This window comes from Hirsutella rhossiliensis (genome assembly GCF_020360975.1).
Source record: "Hirsutella rhossiliensis strain HR02 chromosome Unknown scaffold00001, whole genome shotgun sequence".
In the NCBI taxonomy this organism is placed as follows: domain Eukaryota; kingdom Fungi; phylum Ascomycota; class Sordariomycetes; order Hypocreales; family Ophiocordycipitaceae; genus Hirsutella; species Hirsutella rhossiliensis.
The window spans coordinates 11,081,704-11,107,729 of record NW_025408667.1 but is presented as its reverse complement, the minus strand read 5'-3'; the positions used below and the strand labels follow the sequence as shown (position 1 = coordinate 11,107,729).

At 55.0% G+C, this 26,026-nt stretch overlaps 4 protein-coding genes across 4 annotated transcripts; 1 reads left to right on the top strand and 3 right to left on the bottom strand.

Moving 5' to 3' along the window:
• Nucleotides 1-610: 610 nt before the first annotated feature.
• Nucleotides 611-9,955, bottom strand: HRG_01407 (reverse transcriptase (RNA-dependent DNA polymerase) domain-containing protein; the record flags this gene model as incomplete). Its single annotated transcript, XM_044859878.1, has 21 exons — nt 611-651; nt 742-795; nt 893-1,283; nt 1,334-1,415; nt 1,475-2,216; nt 2,312-2,481; nt 2,624-2,981; nt 3,027-3,111; nt 3,175-3,273; nt 3,408-3,693; nt 3,745-4,076; nt 4,263-4,764; nt 4,863-5,893; nt 6,236-6,286; nt 6,553-6,619; nt 6,678-7,295; nt 7,348-7,448; nt 7,779-8,574; nt 8,749-8,915; nt 8,957-9,072; nt 9,118-9,955. 21 exons carry the CDS (start codon nt 9,953-9,955, stop codon nt 611-613), a joined length of 6,927 nt encoding a protein of 2,308 aa, XP_044726278.1.
• Nucleotides 9,956-10,331: 376 nt separating this feature from the next.
• On the bottom strand, nt 10,332-11,621 carry HRG_01406 (Ribonuclease H-like protein; the record flags this gene model as incomplete). Its single annotated transcript, XM_044859877.1, has 1 exon — nt 10,332-11,621. The coding sequence occupies one exon, from the start codon at nt 11,619-11,621 to the stop codon at nt 10,332-10,334; it is 1,290 nt and encodes a 429-aa protein (XP_044726277.1).
• Nucleotides 11,622-13,034: 1,413 nt separating this feature from the next.
• Nucleotides 13,035-15,385, top strand: HRG_01405 (Ribonuclease H-like protein; the record flags this gene model as incomplete). Its single annotated transcript, XM_044859876.1, has 7 exons — nt 13,035-13,170; nt 13,222-13,457; nt 13,511-14,277; nt 14,429-14,954; nt 15,015-15,131; nt 15,201-15,294; nt 15,354-15,385. The coding sequence occupies 7 exons, from the start codon at nt 13,035-13,037 to the stop codon at nt 15,383-15,385; spliced, it is 1,908 nt and encodes a 635-aa protein (XP_044726276.1).
• Nucleotides 15,386-20,153: 4,768 nt separating this feature from the next.
• On the bottom strand, nt 20,154-20,971 carry HRG_01404 (uncharacterized protein; the record flags this gene model as incomplete). Its single annotated transcript, XM_044859875.1, has 2 exons — nt 20,154-20,774; nt 20,843-20,971. 2 exons carry the CDS (start codon nt 20,969-20,971, stop codon nt 20,154-20,156), a joined length of 750 nt encoding a protein of 249 aa, XP_044726275.1.
• Nucleotides 20,972-26,026: the final 5,055 nt, after the last annotated feature.

Genomic DNA, 26,026 nt, shown 5'->3' with positions numbered 1-26,026 from the left:
TAAGATTATTATTATTATTATTATTGTATTTTCCGTCCAGCGACCTTTAGGTCGCTCAGGTCCCCGAGACGGGGCACAGGACGTGCTGAGCTGCTGGAAGTCTACTATCGCGGAGTAGGCCCACAATACGCGAAACGAAACGAGTACCAATCCGCGTCTTCTGCCCCTTCCACAGAACGTAAACAATCCACCATTCAGCATTTCATCGGCTCAAAGGCGCTTCTTTGCTCAGCCTGCTGCCCGTCAGCGGGACGTTCAGGCGCGACAGCCATGTCTTTCGTTTTGGCCTCACAGGGCCGGTTCCGGAGAGCACCCTCCGCCCGGCCGAGTCGGGTAAGAGAAAATGGGTGTGTGTGCAAACAAAGGGGAAGGGAAGGAGGGAAAGCGGTTGCTGCCGCCTAGTGGCGAGGGCAGATCGTTCCAAAGAACGAGCTTGCCTTCGCCACCTTGACGAACTGGTCGAAGTCTCTGCCTATTGCTCGGTTGACCGCCGCGCTCGGTGAGGATGCCAACCTCATCCGATGTCGCGGCGCGATCTTCCGGCAATAGAAGAGATGCTTTGGTTCTTTTCGTCGACCACATGAGCACGTCAGTCGCGCATCGTCGTGGTTCAACCTTTCGTGGTAATCAGCGAAGTCCCCGTGGTGGGTTCTTGCTGCGAGCAGATGGTGGAGCAGAGGTCGTGGAATGGTAAGTTCTGGCGGGCAGCCAGTCGTGGCATCGAGGTCGAGGACCCTGTACTGTTGGGGTGCAGAAACTTCCCACCAGGCTTTGAATGCGTCTTTTGGTCGCTGCCTAGCGACCTTGCGCAGATATGCCAGCGTCGGGAGAGCGTCTGCAGGCTCGGGTTGAGAGGTTCCTGCCTTTGCTAAGGCGTCTGCCTGCTCGTTACCTGGGATGTTGGTGTGGCCGGGGATCCAGCGGATCTCAGTGGCACCATGTTCTGCGGCCAAGGCCTGGAATTCCAGGAACTCCTTCTGGGAGGAATCTGACGGCATGCCTTGAAGACACGTCGCGACCGCGAGGTTATCGAGGCATACGACAATCTGGTCTGCAGCCGGGAGGCTCAACGCAGCACGCAGACCCTCTAGGGAGCCTCTCGCCTCGGCATCAAAGACCTCAGCAAGCCCAAGACGGCCGTTACCGCTGAGGACGGTGAGTCCATCCTGATGTACCGCATAGCCGTACCCCGCGGCTCCCTCCGGGAGAGGATCCGTCCGAGTAGACGATTGCTGTCCGTGGAGCAACTGATTGGAGCCACTCGCCGAAGTTTGCCGCCGATTCTTCTTTCGGCGCAGTTTGCAGGGTCCACGCTGGTCGCTGGCGAACCTACGTGCGAGAAGGTCTGGCCTGGCGCACCTTGGGAGCAGCTCGTCAGTGCGACGCAGTCTGGTCCGGAAAGGTTGTCGTGGACGCTGGTATTTTAACTTAATGGCCCTGTTGATGACAGGGCCCGGATCGGCTTCGTTCGCACCGCAAGCGGGTGCGCTTCGTCGAGGACTTGAGACGGGCTGCGAAGCGCGTTCGACACGCCTGGAGCAGGTGCGAAACTGGCGGTATGCCCGCCTCCCGGTGCCTGGCGCTGAGCGGCGTCGTCTTCCAGACCGGGAGGATGGCTCGCATGGCCGTGTTGAGCGACTTGTCCATCCGCCGGATGAGGTGCCGTATTCTTGATGGCCCTTCCTTTGCCGGCTTATTCCATCGCGGGCAGGTCATGCCCGGGTACCACGCCTCTGCCCCAAAGAACAATTGCGGCTCGATGCAGGCGCGGACGGCTCTCGGACCGCACCTGGTAGGGGCCGCGGTTGGTATTGTCAAACCCTTGAGATGGTAGGCCACTGCTTGCGCTTTGGCAGTCCACTTCTCGACGTGCGTCTTGAACGTCAGGGTGCTGTCAAGCCAGATGCCGAGCCACCGCATGGCTGAGCCTGGCCGCTTTTCTACCTCGCCATGGAAGACTGGAGGTGCATTCCTCGGTGTAGTTCGGGAGAAGTGCATGACTTCAGTCTTCTTGGGGTCGAAGGTTATCGCGTTCGCGGTGCCCCATGTCATGAGTTCGTGAACATGTTTCGACGCTCTGTGGGCAGTCTCCTCCAGGGAGTCTCCGACGCAAAGGACGGCAGTGTCGTCTGCATAGCCGAAGCGCCCCTTGGGGTTGCTCAGGCGGTAGATTGGCTCTGTGTATAGTAGGAAAAGTATGGGAGAAGCTGGCGATCCTTGCGGCAGTCCGCACTGCAAGGGTGACGAGGTGTCATGACATCCTGGTAGCGGACACGTGCTGCTCGGTCATGCATAAAGGAGCCAGCCCAACGAGCGACATTCCGAGGCCATCCTTGCTGCCGAAGGCGAAGAATGAGCCTGCTACGAAGGACAGTGTCGAAGGCGCCTTCGACGTCCATTGTCACGAGTGTGGCGACCTGCTTGCGCGAGAAAGCCTCCTCGATGTCGTGTACCAATGCGGCGACAAGGTCAACAGCGGACCTTTTCGGCAATGCGCCAGCTTGTTGTGGGTGCAAGACACCATAGTGGACGGATGCCCACGCCAAACGGCGCGCAATAAGCCGTTCGAGGCCTTTGCCCAGACAGGAGAGGAGAGATTGGACGCCAGGCGCGGGCCTCTGACAGGTTCCGACGCCCCGGCTTCGTGATCATAACCACTTCCGCTTCCCTGAAAGGCTTAGGATGGTGACCGATGTCGAGACAGCCCTGATACAGCTTGTGGACGAGGCTTCCAATGGTATGCCAGACGGCACGGAGCATCTTGACCGTAATGTTATCGGAGCCGGGAGAGGTGTTACCCGTGCGAAGGGTCGCGTCCCGGACCTCCTCCAGGGAAACGTTCTGAGCGAAAGGAATCGTCCTCGCTGTGTCCACTGGGACCCACGGATCCGTGATGTCATCCTGCGAAGTGCGACGTTCGAGCGTTGCTCGTCGCAGGGCGTTGGCTTTGTCTAGTTGGGTCTCATAGACGGTATCATCCACTTGCAGAGGCGGTGGTTGGAAAGCACCGGGCGATCTCAGCCAACGGACCGCCTTGAAGACGGACGCACTGTCCGTGAAGCTGTCAATCAGATCGCGCCAGTAACGGCGCTTGACTCGCCGCACGACTCTCTGGAACTTCCTTTTCGCGAGCTGAACCTCTCGGCCGAAACCGAGAGCGTAGACTCTCCTCACTGCGCGATACTCCACCGCGGCCAAGGAGCATTCCTCCGTCCACCAGGGCGCGCTGCGTGCGCCCTTGCGGACCGGCCGGCCTGCAGCTTTGGCGGCAAACTGAAGTAGGTTAGTCACTGCTAAGGCAAGTGAATCCAAGTCTTGAGGGAAGCGGTTGACGGCTCGATAGCCGCCACGCCGTTTTCAACCATCTCTACGAAGCGTCTTATTTCCTCGTCAGAGGTAAGGCGAACCTTCCCAGTGGGTGGGGGCGCTACAGCGAGCTCAGGCAGGGTAGTGCTGAGCGTGAAGTGGTCGGAGCTGGTGGCAAGATGGTCTTCCACCACGGCATTGGCCAAGGCGATATTAGAGAAGGCAAGGTCGATCGTATTGCCGCGAGGATTTGTCGGGACGTCAGCCGGGTTGAGCAGGTTCAGACCGTTGGCTGTCGCCCATGCAGCTACAGCCTCGCCGCGGCCCTCGATGCGGCCGGCTTGCCAGCTGTGGTGTTTGGCGTTGAAATCGCCTGCTACCAGACATCTGTTTGGCGCGGGCCATTGGAGTAGTATGTCGAGGGCCTCGTCGTATGACGGTTGGCGGTAAACGTTGACCAAAGTGATGTCGTTGACCGTGAGCCAAAGAATGTCACGAGTTGCCGCGGGCCTCCTCTGATCTACCATCAGCCCAGGCCTGCGGCGGACATAGGTCATGACTCTGGGTCGGGTGCTATTGTCTTCCCAGCTGTCAACCGGGGAGAAGGTGTCGTAGGCGGGATGTGTTTTGGTAAGGCATCGGCCGCCCTTTGTTTCTGTCCATGGCTCCTGGAGGAGCACCACATCGTAATGTTCGGAATCGGCGAGGGCAAGGGCGCAGTCGTGCGCCGGCGAGATCTTGCCCACGTTCGCTTGGAAGACTCGCAGAGTCTTATTGCCACATGATTTGTGCGTGGGTATCTCGTCATGGAGAGACAGAGTCCTCAATGATGCGTCGCTTCTTCGTAGGAGAAGCAGATCTGTGTCGTTGGCCTCCACCCGGAGGTTTGGGTGCCGAGGCCATCATGACGGAAGGCGGGGTTACGGTCCTGGTCGAGCTTAGGGTCGATTCGCTACCGCGCCGTGGGGCTTCGTCATGAGGTTGGGCTTGCTGTCCGTCGTCCCGGGCAGCACTTGAGGTCGGGGGGTGAGGTGCGTCGATTCCGAGGCGGTCTTCCTGTCAGGCCCAGGCGTTACTGTCTTTTCGGTGACACCACCCGGCGAGCAGGTGGCATCCCGTTCGGGCTGCTCGGATCGTTCTACTCTTTCGTATTGTTCCTTTCGCCGGGCGGACAGTTGAGCGCCCAGCTCTCGGACGCGAGATTTCTCTTCTCTCGTCAGACGGCGAATGACGCCGTGTGATCGCTTCGGGCGCGCAGGGCACTTCGCAAAGTCTGCGGCGTGGGGCCCAAGGCAGTTCGCGCACCGCTCGAGGGCCACGCAAGCTTCCGCGTCGTGGCCGCGCCGTCCGCACCGCTTGCAGGATGCTTGTCGGTCGCAGGTGTGTCGGGCGTGAAAGTCCCAGCACTTGTCGCACTGGCTGGGCAGGCTAGATCTCTCAATGTATTGGGCGAGCCGACTGGATCCAAACAGCCTCAGGGCTTATCAGTCGGTTCGAGGAATGAGACAATCAAGGTACAGGTCAGGGGTCGTTCGGCTTGCGCCTGGCGGGCGCACCCTGATGGGTTTGAGGCCGGTCTGGCAGGCGATTTCATCTTTGGCGGCTGGCTCGTAGTCCAATTCTTTCCCTGTAGGTCGGTAAGAATATAGGGGCAGTTTGCCACGGCGTAGGTGTACCATCTCTGGCTGATTTCTACATCTGTCGCGCCCATGTCTTGGGACCACTCTGACTGTCGTTGGACGATAAGATCCCGAATGGTCGCATCTGTTGTTCTGATGGCCCATCCGGAGTTCACCTTGAAAGCGGCTGGGACTTGGTGAAGGTCGATGCCGACTTTGGCGGCAATGTGGGTCCGGATTGCGTAGCTATTGTGGTCCCTCGCCGGTGCTTCGGCCGGGAGTCGCACAAAAACCCGGAGGTCTTCTTTCGGCGGGGCGGGGATTGGTCGTCCCTGGAGACGGGAAATTGGCTGTTGTGGCTCTTGTTGCGGGGCTGCAGCGGCCGTGGGAGAGTGGCCACATGGCCGCTGGCTTGCGGTGCGACCGGCGGCCACGCTGCTGTACGTCGGCGCAGATGCGAGTCGGAGATCGGAGGGCGTCTGCCTCCAGAGGTCGAGAAAACGGTTGGAGAAGTGCTCTGCGAAGCTGTGTTCGAGACCAGATGTGAATTGCTTCGCAGTCTGCTCGAATGATTCGCAGAAGGCCCGAAAAACCGTCATTTTGGCGTTGTGGGCATCGGTTTCGTCGCCGGCGAGTTTGTTAGCTGCATCAATGATAGACACCGGTTGGAGCACGTCGGTCTCGGTGGTGCCGGGCAGGCTCGGGACGGGTTCACGCCGCGCTCCTTCCGTAGCGGCGGCATTGGACAGGCGGATGAGGGGCGACGACGGCGTTGCTGCCGGCCGCCGGAATGCTGAAGAGAGACCAATGGGACGGGTCACAATGGGAGAACTATTTCGCAGCTGAGATGCACGGGCTAAGCGAGCAAGGTTAGGCGGGGTATGAGCACCCAGATCAAAGGGATCCGAGCTGGCATGCGAGCTCGTGGCAGATGCCATGGCCGCAGCCGAAGCCAGCGCAGAGCGCTGCTGCAGAGGTTGTCGTGCACGTGTTAAGCAAATTGGTAGAAATTGTGCCACTTTCTTAACAATTGCATGCCAAGAAAGTGTGATGACAAAGGAAGGTGAGATAAGATAAGATTATTATTATTATTATTATTATTATTATTATTATTATTATTATTATTATTGTATTTTGCGTCCAGCGACCTTCAGGTCGCTCAGGTCCCCGAGACGGGGCACAGGACGTGCTGAGCTACTGGGAGTCTACAATCTACTTATCGATACAGCAAAAGCGGGGTGAGCCATGACCTTGAAACGCGCAAACGAAATGGGCGCCAACCCGCAGTAGCTGCCTTCCACAGAACGTACACAATCCACCATCCAGCATTTCATCGGCTCAAAGGCGCTCCTTTGCTCAGCCTGTTGCCCGTCAGCGGGACGACCAGGCGCGACAACATTGTCTTTCATATTGGCCTCAACGAGGCAAACTTCGAACGAGATGAGGAGCTGCAATGCAGCTCGATTGACCCGGGCGGGACAAAGGGTGTCGCAACACCCTCCGCCTGGCCGAGTCGAGGAGAGAATACGCACACAAAGGAAAGCGGGAAAGGAGGAAGAGGCGCAGCCGCCTAATGGCGAGGCAGATCGTCCCGAAGAACGAGCTTGCCTTCGCCACCTTGACGAACCGGTCGAAATTTCTTCCTATTGCTCGGTTGACCGCCGCGGTCGGTGAGGGCGCCAGCCTCATCCGAACTTGCGGCGGGATCTTCCTGCAGTAGAAAGATGTTTTGGCTCTTTTCGTCGCCCACACGAGCACGTCAGTCGTGCGTCGTCGTGGTTGAACCTTTCATGGTAGTCAGCGAAGTCCCCATGGTGGGTTCTTGCTGCGAGCAGGTGGTGGAGGAGAGGTCGTGGGATGGTAAGTTCTGGCGGGCAGCCAGTCGTGGCGTCAAGGTCGAGGACCTTGTATTGCTGGGGTGCAGACACTTCCCACCAGGCTTTAAACGCGTCTTTTGGTCGCCGCCGAGCGACCTTACGCAGATATGCCAGCGTCGGGAGAGCATCTACCGGTTCGGGTTGAGAGGTTCCCGCCTTAGCTAAGGCGTCGGCCTGCTCGTTGCCTGGGATGTTGGTATGGCCGGGAATCCAACGGATCTCGGTGGCACCATGTTCTGCGGCCAAGGCCTGGAATTCCAGGAACTCATTCTGGGACGAGTCTGACGGCATGCCTCGCAGGCACGACGCGACTGCAAGGTTATCGAGGCATACGGCGATTCGCTCTGGCCCTGGGAGACCGAGAGCAGCACGGAGGCCTTCAAGGGCGCCCTTGGCCTCAGCGTCGAAGACTTCAGCGGGACCCAGGCGCCCGTTTCCATCGAGGACGGTGAGTCCATCCAAATGTATTGCATAGCCGTACCCTGCGGCTCCTCTGCGGAGAGGATCCGTCTGAGTAGACGATTGCTGTTCGTGGAGCAACTGACCGGAGCCAGTCGCGGAAGTTGGCCGCTGATTCCTCCTTCGGTGCAGTTTGCAGGGCTGGCCGCTGGCGAATCTGCGTGGAAGGAGCTCTGGCCTGGCGCATCTGGCTAGCAGCTCGTCAGTGCGACGCAGTCTGGTCGGAAAGGCTTTCGTGGAAGCTGATACTTGAGCTTGATGGCCCTGTTGATGGCGGGGCCCGTATCGGCTTCGTTCGCGTCACAAGTGGATGTGCTTCATCGAGGGACCTGAGGCGGGCCGCGAAGCGTATTCGGTACGACTCGAGCAGTTGCGAAACTGGCGGTATACCAGCTTCCCGGTGCCTAGCGCTCAGCGGCGTGGTCTTCCAGATTGGAAGGATGGCCCGCACGGCCGTATGGAGCGACTTGTCCATTCGCCGGATGAGGTGTCTTATTCCTGAAGGCCCTTCCCTCACCGGTTGGGTCCATCGCGGGCTGGTCATGCCCGGGTACCATGCCTCTGCTCCGAAGAGGAGTTGAGGCTCGATGCAGGCGCGGACGGCTCTCCGGACCGCACTCGGCAGGGGTCCCCGGTTGGTGTTCGTCATTCCCTGGAGGTGGTGGGCTACTCTTTGCGCTTTGGCTGTCCACTTCTCGACGTGGGTCTTGAAGGACAGGGTGCTGTCGAGCCAGATGCCTAGCCAGCGCATGGCGCATTCCGGCCGCTTTTCCATCTCGCCATGGAAGACTGGCGGTGCAGTTCTCGGCTTCGTTCGGGAGAAGTGCATGACTTCGGTCTTCTTGGGGTCAAAGGCTATCGCATTTTCGGTACCCCATTCCATGAGTTCGTGGACGTGTCTTGACGCTTTGCGGGCAGTCTCCTCCAGATTGTTGCCGACGCAAAGGATAGCGGTGTCGTCTGCATAGCCGAAGCGTCCTTTCGGGCTGCTCAAGCGGTAGACTGGCTCCGTATACAGCAAGAACAGAATGGGAGAGGCTGGTGAACCTTGTGGCAGTCCGCACTGCAGGGGTGACGACGGAGTCGTAACGTCCTGATAGCGGATACATGCCGTTCGGTCATGCATGAAGGAGCCGGCCCAGCGAGCGACGTTCGAGGGCCACCCCTGCTGTCGAAGGCGGAGAATGAGTCTGTTACGGAGGACGGTATCGAAGGCACCTTCGATGTCCATCGTCACGAGTGTGGCCACCTGCTTGCGTGCGAAAGCTTCCTCAATGTCGTGGACTAGTGCCGCGACGAGGTCAACGGCGGACCTTTTGGGCAGTGCGCCGGCTTGTTGCGAGTGCAAAACACCATAGTGGACTGATGCCCACGCCAAACGGCGTGCAATCAGCCGTTCGAGCCCTTACCAAGGCAAGAGAGGGCGAGATCGGCCGCCAGGCGCGGGCCTCTGACAGGTTCCGTCGCCCTGGCTTTGTGATCATAACCACTTCCGCTTCCTGAAAGGCTTGGGGTGGTGGCCGATGTTGAGACAGCCCTGGTACAGCTTGTGGACAAGGTTCCCAATGGCGTGCCAAACGGCACGGAGCATCTTGACAGTGATGTTATCAGAGCCGGGAGAGGTGTTACCCGTTCGCAGGGTTGCGTCCCGGACCTCCTCGAGGAGATGTCCTGGGAGAATGGAATTGTTCTCACTGGATCCACTGGGACCCACGGGTCCGTGATGTCGTCCTGCGAGGTGCGGCGTTCGAGCGTTGCCCGTCGCAGTGCGTTGGCTTTGTCCAGCTGGGTCTCGTAAACTGCATCGTCCACTTGCAGAGGCGGTGGTTGGAAAGCACCGGGCGATCTCAACCAACGGACTGCCCTGAAGACGGATGCGCTGTCCGTAAAGCTGTCAATGAGGTCGCGCCAGTAGCGGCGCTTGACTCGTCGCACGACTCTCCGGAAGGTCTTTTTGGCGAGCTGAACCTCACGACAGAAACCGAGAGGGAAGACTCTCCTCACCGCGCGATACTCCGCCGCCGCCAAGACGCATTCCTCCGTCCACCAGGGTGCGCTGCGCGCACCTTTGCGGACCGGCCGGCCTGCAGCCTTGGCGGCAAACTGAAATAGGTTAGTCACTGCCAGGGCAAGTGAATCCAGGTCTTGAGGGGATGCGGTCGACGGCTGGATAGCCGCCACACCGTTTTCAACCATCTCGATAAAGCGTCGTATTTCCTCGTCAGAGGTGAGACGGACCTTTCCAGTGGGTGGAGGCGTTACGGCGAGTTCGGGGAGGGTGATATTGAGCGTGAAGTGGTCGGAGCTGGTAGCGAGGTGGTCCTCGACCACCGCGGCGGCCAAGGCAATATTAGAGAAAGCAAGGTCTATCGTGTTGCCATGAGGGTTTGTCGGGACGTCAGCCGGATTGAGCAGATTCAGACCATTGGCCGTCGCCCATGCAGCTACAGCCTCACCGCGACCTTCGATGCGGCCGGCTTGCCAGCTGTGGTGTTTGGCGTTGAAATCGCCAGCTACCAGACATCTGTCAGGTGCTGGCCATCGGAGTAGTATGTCAAGTGCCTCGTCGTACGACGGTTGGCGGTAAATGTTGACTAGAGTGATGTCGTTGACCACGAGCCAGAGAATGTCACGTGTTGCCGTGGGCCTTCTCTGATCTACCATCAGTCCCGGCCTGCGGCGGACATAGGTCATGACCCTGGGTCGGGTGCTATTGTTCTCCCAGCTGTCTACCGGGAGAAGGTGTCGTAGGCGGGATGCGTTTTGGTAAGGCATCGGCCCCCTTTGTTTCTGTCCATGGCTCCTGGAGTAGAACCACATCATATCGTTCAGAGTCCGCGAGGGCAAGCGCGCAGTCGTGTGCTGGCGGGATCTTGCCCACGTTGGCTTGGAAGACTCGCAGAGTCTTATTGCCACCTCTATTTGTACGGGGGTACCTCGTCATGGAGAGACGGAGTCCTGGGCGATGCGCCGCTTCTTCGTGGAGAGGCAGATCTGTGCCGTTGACCTCCCGGAGGCTTGGGTGGTGGGGCCATAATGACAGGCGGCGGGGTTATGGTCCTGGTAGGACTTAGGGTCGAGGTGACGCTGCCACGCCGTGGCGCAACATCTTGAGATTGAGCCGGCTGGCCGTCGTTTTGAGCAGCGCTTGAGGTCGCGGGTTGGGTTGCGTCGGTTCCGAGACGGCCCTCCTGTCAGATCCAGGCGTCGCCGTCCGTTCGGTGATGCCGCCCGGCGTGAGGGCGTCATCCCGCGCGGGTGGCTCTGATCGTTCTACGCTCTCGTATTGTTCCTTTCGCTGGGCGGACAGTTGAGCGCCCAGCTCTCGGACGCGAGATTTCTCTTCTCTCGTCAGACGGCGAATGACGCCGTGTGATCGTTTCGGGCGCGCAGGGCACTTCGCAAAGTCTGCGGCATGAGGCCCGAGACAGTTCGCGCACCGCTCGAGGGCTACGCAGATCTCGGCGTCATGACCGCGCCGTCCGCATCGCTTGCAAGACGCTTGTCGATCGCAGGTGTGTTGGGCGTGAAAGTCCCAGCACTTGTCGCACTGGCTGGGCAGGCTGGATCTCTCGACATATCGGGCGAGCCGGCTGGATCCAAACAGCCTCCAGGGCTTGTGCGTGGGTTCGAGGAATGATACAATCAATGTACAGGTCAGGGGCTCATTCGGCTTGCGCCTGGCGGAGCGCACCCTGATGGGTGTGAGGCCGGTCTGGCAGGCGATCTCGTCTCTGGCGGCTGCCTCGTAGTCCAATTCTTTCCCATATAGGTCGGTGAGGGTGTGGGGGCAGTTTGCCACGGCATAGGTGTACCATCTCTGGCTGATCTCCACATTTGTCACGCCCAGGTCCTCAGACCACTCGGACTGTCGTTGGACGATAAGGTCCCGAATAGTTGCATCCGTCGTCCGGATGGCCCATCCGGAGTTCACCTTGAAAGCGGCTGGGACTTGGTGAAGGCCGATGCCGACTTTGGCGGCGACGTGGGTCCGGATTGCGTAGCTGTTGTGGTCCCTAGCTGGCGCTTCGGCCGGGAGCCGCACGAAAACCCGGAGGTCTTCTTTCGGTGGGGCGGGGATTGGTCGTCCCTGGAGACGGGAGATTGGCTGTTGTGGCTCTTGTTGTTGCGGGGCTGCAGCAACCGTAGGGGCGTGGCCCCCGGGCGGTTGGCCTGCGGTGCGACCGGCGGCGACGCTGCTGTATGTCGGCGCCGGTGCGAGTCGGAGATCGGAGGGTGTCTGCCTCCAAAGGTCAAGAAAGCGGTTGGAGAAGTGTTCTGCAAAGCTGTGTTCGAGACCAGATGTGAATTGCTTCGCAGTCTGCTCGAATGATTCGCAAAAGGCTCGGAAGACTGTCATTTTAGCGTTATGGGCATCGGTTTCGTCGCCGGCAAGTTTGTTGGCTGCATCAATTATGGACACCGGCTGGAGCCTGCTGGTCTCAGCGGTGCCGGGCCGGTCCGGGCGGGGTCGCACCACGCTCCTTCCGTAGCGGCGGCATGTGAGAGACGGACTAGAGGCGACGACGGCGTTGCGGCCGGTCGCCGGAATGTCGATGAGAGACCAATAGGGCGGGTCACAATAGGAGAACTGTCACGGAGCTGAGATGCACGGGCTAAGCGAGCAAGGTTAGGCGGAGTATGAGCACCCAGATCAAAGGGATCTGAGCTGGCATGCGAGCTCGTGGCAGATGCCATGGCCGCAGCCGAAGCCAGCGCAGAGCGCTGCTGCAGAGGTTGGCGTGCACGTGTTAGACAAATAGGTTAGGATAGCGCCACTTTCTTAACAATAGCATGCCAAGAAAGTGTCATGGCAAAGGAAGGTAGATAAGATAAGATTTCGATTGTCTGACCAGGGTATAGGGTAGGTTTACCCGGGCACCCGGTTCCGACGTTGAGTTTACTATACGTGCCCATCCTCTCTGTATTTCGACGGCTGCAAACAAGAAACCGACCCATTTAGAGTATCTCTCCCGCAGAACTTGTATATCAGCACCTCAATTACCACAGCTATAATGACATTTCGACGTTGGAATCTCATTTGTGCTACAACTTTGACCGTCTCCTACAGGCCCTCCCAAATGTTCTCAAAATATTCATCGCCTTTTTGTCACAGTAACTTCTGCCCAAACCCAACCAGCCTCCAGGCCGATGTACAAGCGACTTCATAACACTCCCCCAGCTGCACTCAAAGCTCTGACTACCTCAAACGAGCTCAAGGCCGATTTAGATACGAGACGAGAATGGCACGAGAAGGGGGACCAGAGCCAAAGGAAGCGACTCGTCACACGCCACGATGATCTGTGCACTAGGACGCAAGCCAATGGGGGCACTGGAAACGCTGATGAACAGGGGATATATCAGACAAGGTAGCCGGGGCCTTATGGCGCCTTCGATTTAACTGGCTGCAAGCACGGGCGGAGATGCCGGGCCTGACGCCTCGGAAGCCAGTCAAGCAAGCATCAATGCCGGAGGCCAGGGATCTTCGCAGCACCCCACGGTCCATCGTCGTTGTGCATTGGTGACGGAAGCTCTTTTCACTCGTCCAGACCACTTTAGCCAATGCAACGGAGATTGCGCCCCGACGGTTTTTCTTCTTTTCTTTTCTTTTTTCCCCTTCCCGCGTCTACACGCGCGTGGGACGCGTTATGCCTGCTTCGCCGAGCTTCGCTGCCACGATGTGGCATGAGTTGAGCGCCGGCGAAGCCTCGATGGCTTCTACCTTCATCTGTCGGCGCGCTCGCTCAATTCGCACGATCGAACCAACGTTACGATGTCATCCGAACCACTGTCAAGCCCTTCCCCGTCGAACCGGTCAGATCTGATTGGGCGTGTGGAGTACTCGTCTTTACCACCCGCATCATCCCAAGGAACCTCGTTGCCGACGACTCCATCACCTCGTCCTCGCGGTACTGCTGTCGACTTTATACAAGTAGATTGGACGCTCTGGGGCCGCCAAGAGTGGGCGAAATGGCCTGGATTCGAGCGCTATACTGGCGGCCAGGATACGAGGGCGTGGTGGCAGCAATACGGGTATCGTGTTGAGGACCGGTCCACCTCGCGCCAGGGCAACAGGCTGAAGTGGATCTGCGCGGATTGCTTCGCCCGAGGCTTCAAGAAGAAGTCAGACTTCTGCTTCGTCTGCTCAACAGGAGCCGCTATCAAGAAGCACCTTCGTAACGCCCACGGAATTCTGGTAAGTGTGTGCCGTTCGGAGATATACCAGCAACATGAGTGTTCACTTGGCAGGCCCCAAACGACGTTGCCGGAGGCGTGCGAGCCTCATCTCTGGACGGCCGGCCCATCACCCACTTCATTGGTGCCGACTTCAATAATCCGCACGACCAGTTCCTTGTCAGCAAGCTGCGTGGAAGATTCAACAGCAAGGGGCTCCGGGTGCTCCTACTCGACTGGATCACGTACCATAATCTGCCATTCGATATCGTCAACACCGAGAGGTTCCAACGGCTCCTTCTCTACGGCAATCCGCTCCTTGATGCGACCCATATACCCTCTGGGAAGACGCTACTTCGCATGCTCGAATCTGAATACAGAGGTGCCGTCGGGCCCGTAACGGAAGTACTTCGCACCGCTCGATCACAGGTTCACTTCTCCTTCGACGGCTGGTCATCCAAGTCCTACACCGCATTTCTGGGCATCAATGCTCAATTCATTGATCACGACTTTGCCCAACACCGCATCCTCCTTGGGCTGCGACCTCTCTCGGGCAAACACAACGGTGCGTCGCTTGCCGATGAGGTCGCCGATACACTGGCATTCTGGCAAGTCAACAACCCAGACACGGTCGGCTACTTCACACTGGACAATGCTGCAAACAATGACACCTGCATGGAAGACCTTGCCTTTGAGCACGGCTTCTCACCCGGAGAGCGACGGATCCGATGCGCTGCGCATATCCTCAACCTCTGTGTGCGGGCAATGCTGTACGGTTCGAAGCGAGAGAATTTTGCTGCAATTGTTGCTGCCGATGGGGACGATCTAGATGACGACGAGGAGCAAGTTGATCAAGCTATCGACGAGGCCCTAAATGGAGAGATGGAGGACGGTACGGACGAACCCAGGAGCAAACACTGCCGTTGAAATCCCAGATGAGGACCTCATATCGTCCCACCCGGCTCCGGAGGAGATCAATGCTGCCACCTTCAGGGAGTACAGTCAGAACGGCGCCCCTGGAATGCTCCATAACATCGGTCTTCAGCTGCGAAACACACAGCTGTACGAACAGTTTCTTCAGTCTCAACGTAAGGAATCCGGCCACGGAACAACACTTCACTGGGCCTTCAACAATGCCACCCGGTGGAACTCGGACATGCGTATGATGGAACGGGCTCTTCGACTCCGCCCGGCGCTCAATACCTTCTTTAATGACGTTCAGAACCGGTGGGAAACCGAGGGCCTCTGTGACAGAACGAAGCCGGCAGTTCTGCAATACCGCTTAAGTGCGTACGACTGGAAAGTTATCGGGGTACTTGTCAAGCTTCTGAAGCCTTTCGAGATTGCCAACAAGCAACTTCAGGGCAGCGGTGTTCCCGGTGGTAGGTCCACATGTGGCAGTTTCGATGAATACTTCCCTGTCTTTGAGATCTTACTTGACCACCTCGAAAGTGCTATCGAAGGCACAATCTTCGAAGAGGTTGAGGATCCAGTGACCAGGGAGAAGAAGGACGTTGAAGTAGCCATTTATGACGGGCTCGATAGCAGGACCCGCAGGCTTCTCAAGGTCTATATCAAGCTCGGATGGAAGAAGCTACATAAATATTACAGCCGGCTGACTAGCGCTGCATATGTCGGGGCTGTTGTCTTCAATCCTGCGAAAAAGTGGCGCCTTCTCGATCAACTGTGGTCTCGAGTACCCTCTCGGAAGACGAAGAGTTGGCGGTTGGAATACGAAGCAAAGCTCTTGGAGATCTGGGAGAAGTATAGGGAGCGCGACGTTGACAACGAGATCCTCGCTACGTCCGATGAGGCCTCCATGGATTACATTGAGCGGAGACTTGCGAGGACTGTAGCTGGTTCGCCATTCAACCAGGGCTCGTTCGGAGCGTCAGGTGCCCGCAAGAGTAACCGAAAGACGAAACCGTCTACGGCGGGAGCGACTGGTGATGACGAATATGCTCGATATTGTGCCGAGGACGCCGTCAACAGCCACCACTACAGAAGCAGACCGATTGACTGGTGGAAGATCAACCGGAGCCGATATCCGCGACTGTCTTTGATGGCAGTAGACATGCTTACGATTCCATCGACGTCCGCGGAAAGCGAGAGGACGTTTAGCAGTGCAGGACGTATGACGGCACCATTGAGAAGCCGGTTGCGGAGGGAGATCGTAGCGATGGCTCAATGCATTCGATCGTGGAGTAAAGCTGGGATCTACACGCCTTCACTGCCGCTGTTTAGCCTCAACGAGGATCAATGGGTTGATGCTCTTGCGTCGCTGAAGGGGCCGAGTGACATTTGACCAGTTTGTTAGGACAGCAATTGACCGTGCTTTCGACGTCTCATCTGCTGCAGCCTTGATGTCTGTACACCCCTTGGCACTTCTTAAGTCGAGGGATGTAGTAGCCCTCGTGATGGTGGCAAAGACATGTCGGTGCAACGCACGTTTGATGCCCCGATCTCCGCTGAAGTCCCACGTTCGATCGAATTCGTTACGAATTCGATCGAACCATGGCATTCGATAGATATCGAATCTACGGGAGACGCGTTCGATTCGATGCGAATCTACTGGAGACACGTTCGATTCGAGGTCGAATCGAAGGCACAAGAATTTTCACGCGTTCGATTCGATGCGAATCTGCAGGAGCCGTGTTCGATTCGATACGAATCTGGAGAGGCACTATTCGATTCGAACGCCAAGTCTTGGCGTTCGATACGATAGATTCGTAAGATGTCCATCCCTGTTCCGGATGGCCTTGCCTCGGCCAAAGATGACCCCAGAATCTATTACAACATCTCTACGCCATCAAGTGTGTTTATCTGTGGTAGTCAAGGTTCAGGGAAAAGTCACACTCTCAGCTGCTTACTAGAGAACTGCTTACTTCCGTCGGAGGCGAACGTTCTTCCGCGTCCCTTAACCGGCATAGTTTTTCATCACGACACGTTCGTATCAGATATCGGAGGTAGCCCATGCGAGGCAGCGTACTTATCATCTCATAAAGGAATAAAAGTCAAAGTCTTATGTCCACCAACGAATGTCAGACATATGAAAGTATGTTAGCAAAACTTGATGCCCGGAGTGGCCGGCTGGCTGCCGATACTAATGCATCAATAGCGGGTTTGCAGCCCCCTAGCAAGCGTGGATGTTGAAGAACTGCGCTTTAACGAGTCACATCTCAACACCAAGCGCATGCTTGACTTGATGGCAGTCAGTTCCGTGCAAGGGGGCGGAATGCCGCTATACTTGCATGTAGTTACCCGCATTCTCCGAGATTTGCGGATTGCGCAGCAGGCAACCAATGAGAACTTCGACTATATTGCTTTCAAGAGGGCACTGGATAACGAAGAATTGACTCCTGGCCAACGAAGTCCGCTCCAGCAGCGTCTGGACACATTGGAGAGTTTTATGGCCCAGCCGCAAGCAGCAGCTCAGGTAAAAAAAACGAGGAATTCAGGCTCTATAAAGGCACCCGAGGCAAGTGGGATCAACTGGAGCCTTCAAGTAAGTATGTTTCAGTCGGAACGCAAGAATAAGTGACTAACCGATACTTGCAGCCCGGACTGCTAACTATCATCGACCTCTCTTGCCCCTGTCTCACCGCGGAGGCCGCCTGCGCGCTGTTTAATATATGTTTGAGTCTCTTTCTGGAGCAGAGCACAAGCTTGGGCCGTGTGATCGCACTCGACGAGGCGCACAAATACATGGCAGACACGGCTGAGTGTGCAATATTGACAGAGTCCCTTCTTTCGACCATTCGACTACAGCGTCACATCGGCACTCGGGTCATTGTATCGACCCAAGAACCAACTATCTCGCCAAAGCTGCAAGATCTTTGCTCGATCACCATTGTGCATCGGTTCACTTCTCCAGACTGGCTTCGAGTCCTTCAGCAACATCTCGCTGGTGCAATGGCCTTCTCCAGCCAAGCCAGGGAGGTTTCTGAGAAGTCCAATGATGAGGACTGGACCTCGCCAGGTCACAACTCGTCTCCTCCTCCACTCGCAGGACTTGGAACGGAACTTTTCAGGAAAATTGTGGACCTTCGTACGGGTCAAGCGCTTATGTTTGCTCCTAGCGCCGTCGTTCAAGTCCAGGAACGGAAGAGCAATCTTATAATGGACACGATCGAGACGCCGATTTCGCTTTCTGTGGTCCCCAGGGGCGACCCCCCTAAATTAAATGAGCTGAGAGACGACCTAATTGGAGACACCCGTTTGATTCGGCTCACTTGTGGTTTTTTGAAGATTCGTGTAAGGAAGCGTGTTACTAAGGACGGAGGCCGCACTGTTATGGCGAGGTAGCCGCAGAGATTCAGGATACGCTCCTTGAAATCGCGCGGCTGTCTGGAACATGTAATTCAACTTGCTGTCCACACTTGTATCAAGTCCCGTTTCTAGCTGCTTTAAGTCTGTACAGCGCGACGAAATGTGCTGGCTGGTGAACTAATACTTATGGGCTGCGTCAGGAACTCTCTACATAGATACGGGCACCAACTGAAGGACAGAAGCACATAATCCGGACTTGACCAAGGTATAAGAGATGCAGTGCCTTTGGAATATATGATAACAGAACCCAAGGACTCATGCAACCAGATTCAGCAGGGTTGCTCCATCCCTTTCACTTGCTGTGATGGAATCACTTGCCACTACTCACTCCCCTGACCATCCAGGTATAGGGGACATACTGGACCGGCCTGGCGAGGACCGTCAGATGCCAGGAGCTCTTATTCATGAACCATCCGTTTCATCTGGTTTGCCATCCCCTTGACCGAGGTACGATTCGCCACAGGCAATATACAAAGATACGTCGCTGCGAGGAGCGCATGGTACGCGATGCAGCCTGCTGGCAGCTTCAAGACCAACCGGCAGTATCGTAGGGCCATGGAGCTGCCACTCAGGTATAACAAGCAGAGCTACGAGTGGTGTTTGGACTACAAACAGATGTCCAAGCTATGTACTACCGCGACAGGATCGAGAGAGTGGACGAAAGAGGAAATTATGACACATCTCGACTGGAGCAACGTAGAGGATGAAAGGGTAGAAGCTCAGGTTGCTGAGGAGATGGGAGACAATCTCCTGGCCAATTAGAGAAAGGCTTAGCAGAGGTCTGGAGAGGAGTGAAAGGGGATAGCCGCGAGCAGGGAGCCTTGCATTCAGCAAAGAATAAAGTGGGACAGTCAACTTCAACTTCGACATATCGCGCTTCAGTTGCTGAGGATAGGATGCTGGACACTTGGAGGAATTGACCTTCAAGCAGGTCTGTCATGGAGCGAACGGTGGAACGGTTGGCACAGTGCAAGATGATCTGTGAGGCTTGAGGTGCCACGCACCAGTGTATCAAAACCATTGGAGAAACCGCGACTAGACATAGAGACGAGTTTGTGTTCAGAATTGTCGCACTTGATGCCAGAATGTTCCTTAAGCCATTGTGTAATCCGTCGCTGAAGTTTTCAACCTCATCGTCCACATCGTTCACGACTTCGGGCGCTGGCCAATAGGAATTCAGCGGGATGCTGTAGTTGGCCGCCAGGAGGGTAGTTCTCAGAGATATTGCCATTTTATGTCCCTATCCTTGCCTATCCAAGAGGCTTCCTTTTATATCCATTGACCCTAGCAGCCTTCCTGTTCATTCTATCCTTCCTAGCCTTCTTTATACTTGGCCAGCCCGCTCCCTGCATCTTGCTTACCCATCATGCCTGCCTCCAGCCTCTCTACGCCCCGCACACCCCTCTGCAAGCCTTTTGCAGCCAGCTTCCCCTCAGTTGGACTTTATGAAGCCTTTATGTAGTAGAGGGCATCCTTGAGATCTCCGACATCAGGCCACGCTTCGCGACAACCTTACCTGTGCAAGTCAATGGTGCGTCTGGCTGAAGCTGAGAGTCACGTCTCTCAACTTGAACGGGGAAGATGACACAGACATGGAAAGAATGGAACCCTTTGTAAGGCGTTTTCTCGGGCTTGCCGGAACACCAAAAGGTTGAAAGCTGCACGAAGCCCCAGCGTTTTGGCTGCGCTTCATCGAACGCGCTGGCAATATCCGCGTGAAGGAGATCAAGCCCGGAGCCGACAGCTGGGCCGGTGAAAGAGACAATGGGCATGATATTGGGGTATGCAGTAGAGGAGCGGAGAAGCTGAGGCGATACTCTGGAGAGAAACGGCTCAGAGGCCAAGATCGTAGCGAGGGGCAGAAGGGGGCCCACGGTTGGAAACTGTGATCTGCTTCTTCAAGGAACCGAGGACGCGAGCCAGTCGACCCCAGCCAGTATGCGAAGCCCTATTTCGAACCTAGATATGGGAACTAGAAGCTTGGTTTCCGGTGCTAATACTCGCACCACATTTCACAATATCAGGAAGTCAAAAATTCCCAGCCAGCGCGTGATGAAAACTCAACGATGGAAACGGATCCTTGATCAGGGTTCGCAGGTTTTCCGGCCGCCTGCGACTTTTGACCGTGTTTCTGGCGGTATTCGGCGTTTCATTCTGTGCGGAAATGGGCGAAATGGTCCCTGTGCTTTTCTTGAATCATCGTTCTTGAGCACCATCAGGTCAATCGAGGCAAACCGTTGGGAAAGCCTCAACTTACGCTCGGTTCGCGGACGGAGGTGGTCGTATTTAGTGCGGATGTACACTCGTAATTTGTAGTTCGAAACCTGATAAGGGAGCCTCGAAGTCCAAATTGGCAAGTCGGTCATCGGTGTGCTCCCATGAACCGCCTTCACCGTCTCCGTTTCACCTTATTCAAGTATTGCGCCACCATCTCTGGCGCTGTCTCCTCCACACTCCTCCGCGATACCCACGTCATATCCTCTGGGCCGTAGCCCACCCACTCCACTAAAAGCCGCTTGCGGTTGTTGTTATGTTTCCGTATTGCGAATATGCAGAACAAGTCGGGATCAGCGGGGTTCGTTGGCCTTGCACCTTGACTCTTCCAGTATGCAAAGAGGGCTTCTGGGGCGTCCTCATGTAGGTTGCCCTCAGGTTCCCAGGTAATATCACCCTCGTCCCATTCGACCTGGATCTCGACCGAGTCCCCCGCCCAACGGTGTTGGACGAAGCGCTTGAAGCAGCAGGCGCGTACATGGCCGTCATCTGCCCCCTCCTCTTCTGCTTGTTCCAGTCTTTCGCCTGCTCGCTCGCCCTCCTTCTCGACAGATATTTCGGTTGCATTGGGTGCTGCTCGCTTCGAACGGACAAAATATGCCGTGGATGTCGCGGTGGATAAACTGCCACTCGCATCGTTCACGTATGCTTCAGTGGCGTTCGCGGGACTGCGAGCGTAATTCCGAGGCCTGGCCACGACGAGAGGGTAATTCGGGTTGCGAGTATTTCCAGTGGTCTTATTACTTATTTTGCCAATTTCTTTACAGCTGCACACCACTCTCGAGGTGGGTTTGATTTACTTACCTCGGTTTTGGATGTCCTCGGCCAGTCCAGCGAACTGCGCGGTTGCTTTGTACTGCTTCGCAGATCTGAATTGAATATGTCCGGCGACTCTTCCGAAGGATTTAGTATGGAAGCAAAGAAGGAACTCATCGCGGCTTGGCTGATACAACCGCGGAGTGTCGGTGAAGGCGACGCAAAAGGCGGCATAGCCATTACGCCCACAGTCGCTCTCCGCTTTCTTTTCGCGCCACGTAGACGCGCTAATTACGCGCCGCCGTGTGGGGTCACGACTAACAAAATGGCGCAAGCACGTGATGGCGATCAACCACGAAGCAAACGTACCACGGTCTTCGAAAGAGTCTGGGACAAACGAGAAAAGACGCCACGAGCAGACCTGATCTGAGCGAACGCAGCTCGAATATCGAACTCTGAGTATGAACGGTATGGCAAGAGGCCGCAAGAAGTCCACTTCTAGGGGTTATTATTTCAGGTGCCCCCCTGCGAGGAACAACACATCCAAAGGAGCTGATTAGGGATGGCACAGTAGGGCATCTGCTTGACGTACTGTAGGGGCTAAAAGCTGTGGGTACAGTACTTGTGGCCAGGAACTGTGCAAAAGCTGTGTACTTCTGCAAGTCTCGAGCAACGGAAGCCATTTTTGGCTCCTTACTCTGCAACCTATCGAGACATTGCTGGGCGATAAACAGCCATGGACCCTACAATTTTTTTGCAGTTTCACGAGGCGAATACTGACCACCACGCTCCCGAAGCTGCGGCCCCTCTACCTCTACCTTTCTTTTCTTTTTTCAGAGTTGTCTGGAAGCTTGTTTTCTGCGAGGTGCCTCAGCGCCTAGCTAGAGCCTAAGGCGCCTCGGCTACCATGACTTTCCAGGAGCTCATGCCCTGAAGAGCTTTCATGCCCTGCTGGTGCTTATGTATACCCTTACTGCGGTGAACATACCGAATGCTGCCTCAAAAGGGAGCGGGAACAATCGGCAGACCTTAATATGGTGTCCGATATTAGTGGCTGTGATGCTCTAGCTTATATGGCTGCTCGGCGTGGTTGGAATTAGATAGATAGCTGAGAGCAAATGATGCTGCAGCGCTCAGCCCAGAACTGACCTCGCTGCCTGATCCCTGGCTGGTGTGCATCGCAAAGAAGCTAACATCTTGCAAACCGCGTCATATTGATTTCTGGCTTAATTTTCGGATTAATAGTGGAGGGAGCTGTCACTACGGCCGGCAACATTATGGTGGCTGCTAGGCAGAAACGGCTGCAGTGATGGTGGTGCTGCAGGTTTTGAGCAGCAGAATATGTAAATAACTAGGCAACATGTTTGTTCAAGTTGACCATAATGACACGACGTGATGGCGCTATTTGCGAGACGTTAGGTGTAAAGATTTCCGAGTTATTGCTCGTACATACTGTATGAGCCACAGTGGCGACTGTCCTCTGTCTTACCTTCGGGGCCCACTATTTTTTCCAGAAATATCCCGAACTGGATGCTACGTAGTATTCGCCTTGTGCTGCTGTTGAAGTCAGGATCAATCACTCCGCCACGCAAAATGGGGGCACCCCCAAGGGGGGCTAGTTTGTTTGGTATACAGGAAGCGGACAACGCAGCAGCGCAAGGGACGTTTGTAACGATGCGTAAAAACAAGCTATTGGACATAGCAGATGTCCACATCGATGTATCTACCCGCATACTTTGGCCCCGTATAAAACTGGACTGGGCATGTCTAGAATGCTTTTACTTGCCTTGCCATTCGAATTTACTGTCTCCTGAAAACAACCTCAACTAGACAAGCAGGCATAGGCATCAGATCGGAGCGAGCTGTGCTCGTCAGTTTTCTTGTGAAGCTTTAATAAAATAATCCGCTGGTATAGGCTAACTTTTCTCCTACGGCGATTTATTTTGCCGTGCCGTCCATGCCGCCGAGAGGGAAAGCCACGAGTAGCTCTCAACGACGTCAATAGAGTGACAATTAGACATAAATAGATGTCCAATTACGTATGTCCTTCAGATGACAGGAATTGATCTGTACAGAACGGTCCCGAGTAGGTGGGTCGAAATACAGTACTCTCGGGCAGTTGCTTTTACCTGGTAAATGGCGATACTGTAAGACTTCGCGAACCTAATTGCTCTTGTATACTGTTTCTTCTCGCCTCACCCATTCTCTACGCTTGCTTTGTAACATTAACTACCATCCCCTTCTCTACAAACGCTAATATAAAGTACTTACATACTGAAAACATGCTGTGAATAAATGCGCAGTCAGTTTTATGCGCCGTGGAGCTGGGTTCGAGAGTGGAGGACGTTACAGTACGGCGGTTCGCCTGAAGAGCCATGGGGGCAAAGCGGTCAGTGGGGTAAAGACTTAGGTTGCCAATTGGTCACTAAAATCTTGGAAGGTGTCCACTATTAGCCACTTAGTTTCTCCTGAACGCACTTTTGGTCCTGATCTAGGATGCTTGTATAGGCCAACAGCCTGAAGTGTGTGAAAGGCGTGGATTACGTTAAGCAGCATTACAGGCCGCTCGGAAGTTTCTACCAGGCCTATTCAGCCTCAGGTTGCTTGCAAACTGACGTGGCCCAAAATTGTGCCTGTCAGTCAAGTTGTGCCGGTTTGTTAGCGTAGAAGCCGAGTAGAAATTTAGTACTGTACGACTCCACGAGGTTAACGAGATAATGTTTGCTCGAGATTTCCGAGCCCTTGAACATTCTGTCACAACACCTTCTGGCTTCTCACTTTAATAACCTACAACTATCTCTCAACATGTCTGGCGACCGCGATGGCGACCACAGTGAGATATATTGGGGCAGCGTCCCTGATGAGCTTCTCGGCGATGAAGACTGCCATTGGGGCGACATGTCTTTTCTGGCCAACGAACCAACAGAAAAATGCGAGAGCGGCAGACATGATGGGGAAATTGCTACGAGATCGACAGATGATTGCTCAGCTCTAGCTACTATCGACGCGATGAGAATCAGCCGTATTGTCATGGTAGATAATGTTCCTGCAACGCAGAAGAGGACCATCCAGCAACTTGATACACCACGAAAACGCCAACCGCTACGAGCTGTAGGAGCGACGCTTCACTTAAAGTCTGGGGCGGACTTCACTTTCCGGCGAGATGTCCAAACCCAGTTATGGGAAGACCAAACACGTCATATTTGGCCGATGAGGTCACTGATGGCATGTCTCGACAGCCTCTCGGTGCAGGTACAGTGGCGAAACGGAAATGTTATTGATCTCAAGTGCAATGAAGGCGCTTGGGAAGGGACTGATGCACAGAGGAAAAGGGTTTCGTTGGATCGCCAGGCCATTTCGTGCTTGATAAAGGACGAGAATTTGCTGTAGCAGAGCGTTGGAGACTCTTGTTTATGTTCCTTGTTGCTTACTTTTCATTCAGGTATGCTTTCACTTGTCCTTTCCTGTGATAGTTGTGCTACTGTACTGTACTGTCCGGTACAGTAGCAGCATACATTTCATGAGTCTTTGGTACAAAGGAACTACAGCCAAGTGTGGTAGAAGTAGCACTATGTAGATAGAACTCGCATTTTGGTTGCGTTTTCATTCGTTCCGTTGGTGACCTCGATACACAATACAGTAGATAACATTCTCCATGTAATGTCTCCACTACGCTACATCTCGTTCTGTTCTTTTCACGTTGAGCTGATTCCATGTGTCGTGACAAGAATTGCTTTCTTGGACTAGTATTAGCCTTTGAATTGACCTACCTTTCATTGGAGCGAACGTCTGGCGACTTAAGACGATATGTCGCGTGCCATGAAGTGGGGTAAAAGATAACAACAAGCATTCCTGTAGTAGTACAAGCAGGCACGAGCCTAGGCGCGAGATGTAAACACCTCGCCATCTAACCCACGGCTATTAAATAAGGCTCGGTCCTCTCTATTCCAAGCTACATTGCCACTACGGAATGAATGCATATTGGTATTTGTTGCTACCTATCACATAAACGCATATTATTGTCGTTGTGATGAGAATACATTAAATAAATGCCAGACGATGATGCAGAGAATGACGGTATCCTGTATCAGGCTCACAAATATTCCATGAAAGCGGGGTTCAATCTAAGAGCGCAGGGTGAACCACAAGCTAGTATTAATAGAAGCTGCAAGAGCGGCACACAGTGTTACATGTACATACAGAAAAAGGTGGCTCATATGCTGTAGGATGGTCAGCATGGAGGCAGCCAAATCGCCCCGCCACATGTATAAAAGGCACCTGAATCACTCTGATTTCTCGTACCATCATTTTGTTCTTACTCTTAGCTCGCTATCGCACACTTTTACGATGAAGACATCAGAAGACGGAGAAGATTTGGTGGACACAGAGCCTAACACGCCTCGTCACCAGACAGAGCGAAACACAGAGCTCTTCGCCTCCGCGTGCGTATTAATGTCGCCGAGGAAAGCGTTCACTAATTTCAATGCTAGGTATGATGTCAGCTTTACGGACGGCGATCACCTCTCAAGCAAATTGCATCCTTACGGTAGACTTCAAGAGCAGCTTAATCGAATAGGAACATCCATAGACCCCGTGCCACCTTCGAATTCAGGTTCTCTCACGATACCACGGCTTATAGACGAGAAAGAGGTCGCGGAGGCATTGATGGACTCGCAGCTGCATCAGGCACCTCGACAATTGCAGTCTTTGCAAGTGCCGCCAAACGTGGACCAGGAGAACAAGCGAAAGGCCCAAAAGATAGAAAGCTTGGAAGAAACGTCAAAAATGAAAGCAGATGCTTGTTCTCTCAAAAGAGATTATGAAGTACTATCTTTAAATTCAGCACCGGCATCAATCAGGCTAGGCACGATCCAAAAGGAGGATGTACAGGTCAAAACAAAAGATAAGGAGACCTTGATGGAGCATATACCCACTTGGCCAGGAGCTGTGAAGCAGGAAAAGGCGCCAAAGCGCAAGAGAAGTGTCGCTCCAATTAATGAAGGACCTAAGCGCCAGAAGCTTGCTACAGGTAACGATTGGAGACAGCTGGAAAGAGGGTAGACTAAAATAAGCTAAGCTTCAAGATTGACCGCTGAAGTGGGATTAAGGGGGATCGAAGGTTTAAACCTGTCGCGGCTTACGTTGGCAGAGCCGACAGGGCGCAGTCGGAGCAATAGATGCCATATTGGTGATGGATCGGAGGTCCTTGACTATGTGACCAGGTGATGAGAA